The following is a 10982-nucleotide window of genomic DNA, read 5'->3' on the forward strand; positions in this document are numbered from 1 at the left end:
AGCCCAAATTGCTCAGAGTGCTTATCTATTGCATCAAGTTTACATAAAATACCCTTTCTCAACAGCCTTTGAAGATTTGAATTGCAAACTCAATGTTCCTTTCTATGTGGAGATCATTATCCTTGCTGCTTGAGCAATCCGGATGTCTAGAAACAACAGTGGAAGCACATATATCTTCTTGAGCTCACTTTGGTTGGATTAAGTTATTGCTCAGCAACAAGTTGTAACTCTCCTTTTGTGTATACATTTTTCCTTTTATTATTAGCTAGATTCTTTGGCTTGCCTTAAGCCATCTTGTATATTGTTGTGGACCTTCAACAACTTACAAAAAATGCAGTGGAGCTATGCTCTACTGTTTCGTGTCAACAAAATTAGATGAAAGGAAACACTGACCTCCAATCTGCATCACTCAACTTAGTACACAACCCATAGACAGAAGCAGCGAGTCCTCAACCTCCAAGCACAAAGAAGAGGACTAACCCAAGAAAGCATAAACATTGCAAACAAGCATCATTCCAAATCATCCAAAATGAATACTCCATTTTGGAATGATAAGAGGAAATTATCGGCTGCAACTCCAATCAAACACCAAATTTCAGGGACAGATAATTCAACAGAACCAACATTGCAAACAAGTATCATTCCAAATACTCGATTTTGGAATGATAAGAGGAATTTATCGACTGCAACTCCAATCAAACACCAAATTTCACGGATAGATTCAACCGAACCAAGTCACCTTGAACACCAAACCCCAGTTCTCAACTGAACCCTGAATACTTGACAGACTGGAAGCAACTTACCACCATACCTAAGCAAGGTAAACAAAGGTAATCCAATACTTCAACGAGACTAGAGAAGACACATATGTCTCCAGGACTACATTGCTAAGGCAATCTAATACTTCAACGAGACTAGAGAAGACATATGTCTCCAGGACTACATTGCTGATGCTTGTCTTAGGTTCCCGAACAGATGATCTTCGTCTTGCCGATACGGATGCACAGATGGAGCTCCTCCCCGTGCAGCATCTCGGGATACACGGGGACGGTGTCGCACTCCGGCTGCGCCAACACATCGAACTCAACCGGGGCCGAGCAGCTCGCCGCCACCTTCTTCTCGAGCTTCAGCCGGCGCGCCTCGTCTGGGCCAGCCACCTCGACGGAGGAACTGTACACAGGCCCGGTGCCAACGTTACCCCTAACGCACACCACGGTGACGCGGCGGACGCCTCCGGCGCCCCCCACAGCCACGAGGAACACGGCGCCGTCCTCCGCGACCAGGAGGCCGCGGTCCTCACACTGCTGATCCGACGACTCCGGCACGGGGACGGCAAACTGGTGGTCCATCCCGTAGGTGATCCTGTGGGCTGTCCAGGCGTGCCGGCCGGACAACTCCGTGAGATGACGCAGGAGGCCCGACGGGGGCCCCTTGTACCCGCACTCCGCGCAAGCGCAGGGCGCCCACGCGCACGCAGTCTCGTGCGCCGCCAGGTCGCGGTAGGCGACGGAGCTGGCGCACCCGAACTTGCGGAACGGGCACGGCACCCTGATGTAGCCGAAGAGGGCGTCCAGCTGGGCGTTGTGGACGAAGACGGCGGCCGGGTCCCCGCCGCACGGGCGGCAGTCGCCGGCGCCGCAGTCGCGGCACGCGACGTGCTGCACGCGGGTGCACTGCGGCCGACGCGGCACAAACTCATCAATCAATCAAATCTTGGCCGCGACCAAAGCAAGCGGATTGAAAGGGGAGCGTTTAGGGCGTCTCGTTCGATTACCTGGTAGATGGGGGGCCTGAGGGGGCCATGGCAGAGGTCGCAGCGCATCCTGACCTGCTCCTCCTCCTCCTCGGCCGCCGCTATGGCCGCCGCGCCGCGCGCGAGCTCCAGCAGCCCGCCGTTCGCCTCCTCCTCGCGCTCGGATCTGGGCGACGCCAGCGTCTGCGCCGAGGCCGGGCTGCGCGCCAGCGGCACCTCGACGCCCGGCTCGCTCTTCCTCGGGCGGCCCGGGCGCCGGATCGCCTCCGGCGGCGTGTTCTTCCTCGGGCGGCCCGGCCGCCGGCCCACTGTCGGCGGCGTCTTCACGTCCCCGGTGCTCTTCCTCTTGCCGCCCATCGCCCGCGGACGCTGCTACGCACCAGATTGGGCGTGGGAACCTCGGCGGAACTGGGGATTTCGGGGTAGGCAGGATAGCAATGAAGGCTGGGATCTGGAGAGTTCAAGAAGGACTGGCTGAATCCCCGGCATTTCCTCCTATACGGAGAGAGAAGTTTTTTTTTTTTTTTTGAGACAAACGGAGAGAGAAGTAAAGGAGAAGACGCACGCTCACCAGCCCACACTCGCCTAACGGCCCACTCTCTTTCTGAGGCCCAAGTGGTTAACAGGCAGGTCGTTGCAGCAGCTTCCTCGCCAACTTGGCAACTGGCAACTCCCCTCAAGAAAAAATGCTCGCTCCCCAACCATCATCAATCTGAGTGCTCAGGTGACATTTCACACACCACGAGAACCCTTTGAGCTCACAAAAATCCTGACTTTTCAGTCCCTAGGCGAATTTATAAGCCAAGAGGAAAGCAGTTAAGTGGTAGCGCAGACAAGCACCTTTTTTGGCTGTCTAATCATCCGGCCTTCATCGTGAATCGACGGTGGATCTGCTCCTCCGTGATTGTCATTCAAAGGCTGTCCGGCACCTAGAAAAGCTCGGTTGTAGGTCCACTTGAGCCCGTTCGAGCTACTGTGGCATGTCCCCCTCTTTGATCCTGTGTAGCTGCTGCCAACCCCTTCTTCATCATGTCCTCTGTGTACCCCCCACCCCCAGCCCCTCTCCTTAGACCTAGATTACAGGGACGAAGGCGATGACCTACTGCTCGCCTTGTCTCCTTGCTCCAAATTTCTTCCTCTCTTGGATCCGGGTTACAGAGGGAGCATCGACGACCTAAGCAACTCAGGTACGGACGCTCGAGCGTGCGTCATCATTCACGACGAGGTTCATCAAGCGGTTGCTCATCGATCTTGAGCTCCAACGGCTGAAATTGTTGATAAGAGCGAGCCAACTAATCTAAAACGACTTCGTACAGAATAAAAATATAAGACTTAGCCAATGAGTGAAGGATGGCGCAGCAAAGCATGCGTCACATTCTAGTATATACGAAGGCAGGAAGCTAGATGTGTGATTTTGCTGTTGAATATGTGATTTTGTTGATGGAAGTATTGCTGCTGGGGGCAGGATGACTGGACGAGCTACGGTAGCTTGTTGGGCTGACAATGACATGCATACGATTCCTTGCTGTAGGATGTAGCAGCATTCCATATAAGAATCTCTCTAGAATTGAAGCTTGGTTACATATACAGACCACCTGCTCGAAGGGAACTGTTGTTATCTATTTTAGCCTACAAATTGTCCCCATTGTTTTGGTTCGGTGGTTTGTGTTTTGATTGGGAACTATTAGTTATAGTTGTACAAAATGTCGCTCCATCTACTATATTATAATATCAGTCGATCGATGAAGCACACTAATCTGAACTTTCGTCCTATATAAGGTTTGAATAACATTATGATAATCAGATTGGGATTTCTTTATGGTTTCTTGCTTCCTTTGGTTGTTGCAGGTCTTGTTTGTTTTTTGACTGTTTCTATACCTGCTAAGTCTGACGTGACGGTTCAACATTTTGAGCAGGTCATGAAGTTCTTTGTATTGTCATTTGTTCACTTAGAGGAACATGCGAAACAAATAGAGACAGGTCTTGCAGCTCCTCAAGTGAAGGTCTGAGTTTGATACTCAGAAATCACCGCATTTTGAAAGTGTGAATCTAAAGCAATGTTTTCTTGATTTTGCAATTGATTTACCATAGTTAATGAGAAGGTGCACCACTATGAGTGCAATTTTCAGTTTTCAACACTCTTTTTTATGTTTCCTTTTCCTGTCCGATGATTAATTACTTTATTATATCAAATATTGCTTGCAACAAGCTATTTGTTATTTACAATGAAAGTAATTACTTCTTGGGGGGGGGCGACATTGACAATAGCCCCATAGGCATTTTTGGAGGGCTTTGAAGGTGTTTTATATTTAGGCCATCTACACTGCATTTATTTTTTCAGGTTAAACATGCGAATGACCAGTTTTGTGCTAGCCATCATATGCATCAAATTAGATGGACCGAGCAGCCTAGCAGACATCATTTTGTGTGTACACTTATATGAATTTTAGTGTTATATTCATCTATCCCTTCTTTCTAAGTGATGTTATCAAAAGATTGTTTGACACAACTATCACTAAGAACTTGGTTTCCGACCTTTTTGAAGAATATCATATATAGAGATGAAAATTGATGACCTCTGGTGTGCCGTTGATTTTATCCAAAAATCATCATCTGTAAAGATGAGCTCATTTTGGGATTTTCCATGACCATATTTCTATAAGTAGGCCATTTTTTGTAACGGAAAACAGTAGGAAATTATCTTATTGCGACATGCCATTATTGTGTCCGAGTGAATGTTATGGATTCTAAGGGTGGTGGTCCAAGATATCACCCATAAGCTACCATTATCTTTGTTTTGGGTAAGAATTGCTTCAAGAAGTATATTTATTACAAAGTTATTTGCTATATTTTAAGGAATTGGTGGCAACACATCTTCCGCTGCACTTGCAAGCGGTGGACACCGGGGAACGAAGCGGGATGTAGTGCACCAGCGGCGACGACGCAACCCCAGTGGAGACACCAACCGCCGCCACACCAAATACGCATCCAGTCGTTTACAAAAACCAGCCACCGAGTGCTTTGAACCCGACGAGGCCCGACTCTTGGTAGGGAACTTCTTAACAGTGGGCTTCTTCTTCTTGCTAACAGGGCCCAAGGCGGACGGGACCGGGGAAGGAGGCACATCCACAATCCCAGAAAGCGGGGGAGAGGCAGGGTACACCGCCGATAACGGAGTGCCCAAACCCTTCTCTGCAGAAACAACATGGTCCACAGGGGCACCCTCAGAAGCAGTAGTATCAGAAGGCTCGGGCGCCATCCACTCGGTCGCTCAGCCAGTAGGAGCACTTGATTTAAACAGGCCACGAACCTTGGAACCTAGGCCCTCCCATTCAGAGTTGGTAAATGGGGCCACATAATCGCCCTCGGCATTGCTATCACCATGGGCATCGTCATGACGTGGCGCAGGAGGAGAATGATTGGGAGGAGGTGGTGGGGGTGCCTGCTGGGCCGCCTGACCTTCGACGCGGACATGGATCCGATAGGAACTTGCAAAGGAGAAGACATCAATAGAGCCATGAATAAGAGCCGGATCCAGACACCAAATCTTCATACGAGCAGGGCCAAGATGATCAAGAGAAGATAGATCAACCTCCACTGGCTTACCAACCAGTTCACCAAATGCCATTAGGAACGGAGAGGTGTAGAGCCCCGATGGAACATCATCCAACAGAACCCAAACATTTGACAGAGAACCTACAGCCTGAGCGCCACCCTCCGTCACTTTGACAGAGACCACGATCTGATTGAGGGGCAAAGTGAAACTAGTGCAAGAAGAAACCATCTTCAAACTTTCCTTAGATGGGAAGACAACTGCAAATTCTGACTCAGAAACCTGCTGCACTTGCCACTCCCAGCCCTCGAGCCCCCACTCTTTGAGCTCATCCGTGATGACTTGGCAGGAGACTGCTTGGGATTTCATAGATATGATGGCAGCGTTGGAAAGAGCAGGCGCCACAACAACCATAACCAGATCACCTTCCAAAGCAAAGAAGGAACAACCCAGAAGACCAAGGCCGAAGTGCTTGAAGGCCGGCGACTTGCAGAGGTTCTGGCAATCCACAGTAAGATGGCCCTCGGCCCGACAGATGAGGCAAAATGGGGGGAAGGTGCATCGGGATTGGAAGTGCCCCGGCCGGTGGCAAGCAAAGCAGGTGAGTGTAGATGAAGGACCTGATGAGGAAGGGAGGACCGAACCATGCAGAAGGGGAGGAGGAGGAGGGAGGATGCCATCACCAGCGGCAAGAGAGGAGGAACCAGGATCCCAAGGAGTGAACTTGTGCGTCTCGTAGGGATAGGAAGAACCATACCCACCTCGCTGGTACTGCCGTCCTCCGCCACTGGCCCTGCCGCCACTTCCACCATAGACCCGCTGGCCATTCCCAGATCCAGCACCACCCGAGCGGGCGATACGACGCAGGGGCGCCGTGGGGCCCAGCAGTGGATCAGATCCGGAGCAGTCAGACCAGCAGCAGAGCCAAACGCCGCAGCCTCCCAGGTATCTACCATCGTAGAGCCCCACCTAGTAGGCGAAGAAGCCTGCACCGGCCCTGCACTGGAGCCTGTAGCCACCACCATCGAAGCCGCCGCAAAGCAAGCACACTCCTCCCGTTGCAGCCACTCTGGGCCAGCCGCCCAAGCCTCGCGGTCATGAGACACCTGCTCACTCAAGCCATGCTCCGCCTCGAGCTTTGAGTGAGGAGTAGCTTCGTACTCAAAATTGGAAGCAGCCTCTACCGAACCCTCACGATGACGCTTGCTACCCGACACAGCCTCACTAGAGGAACCATGAGATTTGTCCATGGAGACCGCCTCCATGAACGAAAGAGAGATTGGAGGGGGAGTGGATCGAATGAGACGACGGATAGGGAGAGAATGACAGCGCACGTCAGATCTGGAAGATGAAAATCCTAGGGGCAGGGACAAGCAAACCCTTGCAGATCCATAAGTAGCTCCGCACAGCATGTCCATCAGACAAGGAGAGGAAGGGCTGGCCCACAAGCCCACCACGAACCACAGGAGTTGGCCCAACAACAACGCCAGGGAGGGGAGGAAAATCAACCCAAGAGTGGGCCCCCAGTTGGACCCGAAACTCAACAGGGCACAGGCGGGCCCACTAGCGAGCCCGTGTCACTCAACGCTCTAGTAGAGTAAACAAGTCTAGGGTTCCACCCCTCTCCTCCCGAGCCGCCACCGTTGTGCCACAACCCGACGCCGGCGAGGATAAAGGGGAAGAGGAGGGCGACAACACATCCAGAACGACCTCCAGATCATCAGATAGCGAGGGCACCAGCGCCGGACCAAGCACGCCAGATGCCGGAGAGGGCACGAGGAAGTTACCAGATCTACGACCTAGATGAATGACCCTCGACTAGCCAGGATCCACCACCGACGTCGGTGCAGCGCGGCTGCACCCACCCGACGCAAACTTCCGAGCCTGCCCTGCCATCCGAATTGGCAGGGGACGCGCTGCCGGAGAGCCGCTGCCGAACTCTGACTCGGAGTCAGAACTCGCCGCATCCAGCACCCAAAAGCGGTTGGCACACACCGGCTCGGGAGCTCACCGTGTGGTTGACGACAACGCTAACGGAGGAGGGGACGGTGAAGGAAATATGCCCTAGAGGCAATAATAAAGTTGTTATTTATATTTCCTTACATCATGGTAAACGTTTATTATTCATGCTAGAATTGTATTAACTGGAAACTTAGTACATGTGTGAATACATAGACAAACAGAGTATCCCTAGTATGCCTCTACTAGACTAGCTCGTTAATCAAAGATGGTTAAGTTTCCTAGGCATAGACATGTGTTGTCATTTGATGAACGGGATCACATCATTAGAGAATGATCTGATGGACAAGACCCATCCGTTAGCTTAGCATTGTGATCGTTTAGTTTATTGCTATTGCTTTCTTCATGACTTATACATGTTCCTATGACTATGAGATTATGCAACTCCCGAATACCAGAGGAACACTTAGTGTGCTATCAAACGTCACAACATAACTGGGTGATTATAAAGATGCTCTACAAGTGTCTCTGATGGTGTTTGTTGAGTTGGCATAGATCGAGATTAGGATTTGTCACTCTGATTGTCGGAGAGGTATCTCTGGGCCCTCTTAGTAATGCACATCACTATAAGCCTTGCAAGCAATGTGACTAATGAGTTAGTTGCGGGATGATGCATTACGGAACGAGTAAAGAGACTTGCCGGTAAAGAAATTGAACTAGGTATGGTGATACCGACGATCGAATCTCGGGCAAGTAACATACCGATGACAAAGGGAACAAAGTATGTTGTTATGCGGTTTGACCGATAAAGATCTTCGTATAATATGTAGGAACCAATATGAGCATCCAGGTTCCGCTATTGGTCATTGACCGGAGATGAGTCTCGGTCATGTCTACATAGTTCTCGAACCCGTAGGGTCCGCACGCTTAACGTTTGATGACGATATGTATTGTGAGTTATGTGATTTGATGTACCGAAGGTTGTTCAGAGTCCCGGATGTGATCACGGACATGATGGGGAGTCTCGAAATGGTTGAGACATGAAGATTGATATATTGGAAGGTTATGTTTGGACACCGGAAAGGTTTCAGATAGGTTCGGCATTTTCCAGAGTACCGGGGGGTTACTTGAACCCCCTGGGGGGTTAATGGGCCTTCATGGGCTTTAGTGGAAGAGAGGAGGAGGCGGCCAAGTGGAGGGACGCGCTCCCCAAGCCCAATCCAAATTGGGGAGGGGGGCCGGCCCCCCTTTCCTTCTCTCCTTCTTCCCTTTCCTTCCGCTCCTAGTTGGACTAGGAAAGGGGGTGATACGTCTCCAACATATCTATAAATTTTTATTGTTCCACGCTATTATATTATCCATCTTGGATGTTTTATATGCATTTATATTCTGTTTTATATGATTTTTGGGACTAACCTATTAACCTAGAGCCCAATGCCAGTTTATGTTTTTTCCTTGTTTTTGAGTTCTACAGAAAAGGAATACCAAACGGAGTCCAATTGACGTGCCAATTTTTGATGATTTTTTATGGACCAAAAGAAGCCCCTGGAGTAAAAGAATTGGGCCAGAAGAGTCTCGAGCCATCCACGAGGGTGGAGGGCGCGCCCTACCCCCTGGGCGCGCCCCCTATCTCGTGGATGACTCAGAGACCCCCAGAAAGAAACCTAGATCAGGAGTTCCGCCGCCGCAAGCCTTTGTAGCCACCAAAAACCAATCAGGACCCTGTTCCGGCACCCTGCCGGAGGGGGGTCCATCACCGGTGGCCATCTTCATCATCCCGGCGCTCTCCATGACGAGGAGGGAGGGTATTCTATTGATTCACTTGATGTATGTTTTGGTGATCAACTTGCGGGTTCCGTGACCTTGGGAACTTATGCATAGGGGTTGGCACACATTTTCGTCTTGACTCTCCGGTAGAAACTTTGGGGCACTCTTTGAAGTTCTTTGTGTTGGTTTGAATAGATGAATCTGAGATTGTGTGATGCATATCATATAATCATACCCATGGATACTTGAGGTGACATTGGAGTATCTAGGTGACAGTAGGGTTTTGGTTGATGTGTGTCTTAAGGTGTTACTTTACTACAAACTCTAGGGTTGTTTGTGATACTTATAGGAATAGCCCAATGGATTGATCGGAAAGAGTAACTTTGAGGTGGTTTCGTACCCTAAAATAATCTCTTCGTTTGTTCTCCGCTATTAGTGACTTTGGAGTGACTCTTTGTTGCATGTTGAGGGATTGTTATATGATCTAATTATGTTATTATTGTTGAGAGAACTTGCACTAGTGAAAGTATGAACCCTAGGCCTTGTTTCAACGCATTGCAATACCATTTTCGCTCACTTTTATCATTAGTTACCTTGCTGTTTTTATAATTTCAGATTATAAAAACCTATATCTACCATCCATATTGCACTTGTATCACCATGTCTTCGCCGAACTAGTGCACCTATACAATTTACCATTGTATTGGGTGTGTTGGGGACACAAGAGACTCTTTGTTATTTGGTTGCAGGGTTGTTTGAGAGAGACCATCTTCATCCTACGCCTCCCACGGATTGATAAACCTTAGGTCATCCACTTGAGGGAAATTTGCTACTGTCCTACAAACCTCTGCACTTGGAGGCCCAACAACGTCTACAAGAAGAAGGTTGCGTAGTAGACATCAAGCTCTTTTGTGGCGCCGTTGCCGGGGAGGTGAGTGCTTGAAGGTATATCTTTAGAACTTGCAATCGAATCTTTTAGTTTCTTGTTTTATCACTAGTTTAGTTTATAAAAGAAAACTACAAAAAATGGAATTGAGTGTGCCTCATATGCTTCATCTTTTTAATATCTTTCGTGAAAATGATGGAAAGGAAAATTGTGCTCAAGTGTTAGAAGAAGAATGCATTAAAATATTTGGCAGTAAATATTTGAATGATGAGCATGATTGCAACGTTGTTAGTATGAATTCCTTGAATATCCATGATGCTAATGATATGCAAAGCCACAAGCTTGGGGATGCTATGTTTGATGAAGATGATATTTTTTGTCCCCCAAGTTTTGATGAGCAAATTTATTATGATGATAGCATGCCTCCTATTTATGATGATTATATTGATGAAAGTGGGTTTGGAAGAGTGTCAACTTTAGGAAGTAATGATCCCACTATTTTGGAGGATGTTGAATATTATTGTGATAATTATGAAAGTGGATTTGGAGAGGTCATGACTTTATTTAGTGATGAATCCACTATTCCGGAAGAGGTTCCAATTGATTATGAGAACAAAGTTGCTATCTATGATGATTATTGTGATGACTTGTATGCTATTAAGAATAATGGTAACCATGAAACTTGTGATCTTGATTTTAATTTTCAATTGGATTATGCCTCACATGATAGTTATTTTGTTGAGTTTGCTCCCACTTCTATTCATGAGAAGAAATTTGCTTATGTGGAGAGTAATAAAAATTCTATGCTTGTGGCTCATGAAAAGAATGATTTATGTGATAGTTATATTGTTGAATTCATTCACTATGCTACTGAAAATTATTATGTGGGAGGAATATATGCTTGTAGGAATTGCAATAATATCAAGTTTCCTCTCTATGTGCTTAAAGTTATAAAGTTATGCTTGTTTTGCCTTCCTATGCTAGTTGATTATTGTTCCCATAAGTTGTTTGCTCACAAAATCCTATGCATAGGAAGTGGGTTAGACTTAAATGTGTTAGTAATA

At 48.2% G+C, this 10982-nt stretch overlaps 1 protein-coding gene across 1 annotated transcript; it reads right to left on the minus strand.

The window, feature by feature from the left end:
* Nucleotides 1-695: 695 nt before the first annotated feature.
* Nucleotides 696-2269, minus strand: LOC123145797 (E3 ubiquitin-protein ligase SINA-like 4). The gene is made up of 2 exons (XM_044565287.1): nt 1775-2269; nt 696-1673 (listed from the first exon to the last, which is right to left on the minus strand). Exons 1-2 carry the CDS (start codon nt 2108-2110, stop codon nt 960-962), a joined length of 1050 nt encoding a protein of 349 aa, XP_044421222.1. The 5' UTR covers nt 2111-2269; the 3' UTR covers nt 696-959.
* Between the last annotated feature and the right edge of the window lie 8713 nt (nt 2270-10982).

Source organism: Triticum aestivum, chromosome 6D (genome assembly GCF_018294505.1).
Source record: "Triticum aestivum cultivar Chinese Spring chromosome 6D, IWGSC CS RefSeq v2.1, whole genome shotgun sequence".
NCBI lineage: Eukaryota > Viridiplantae > Streptophyta > Magnoliopsida > Poales > Poaceae > Triticum > Triticum aestivum.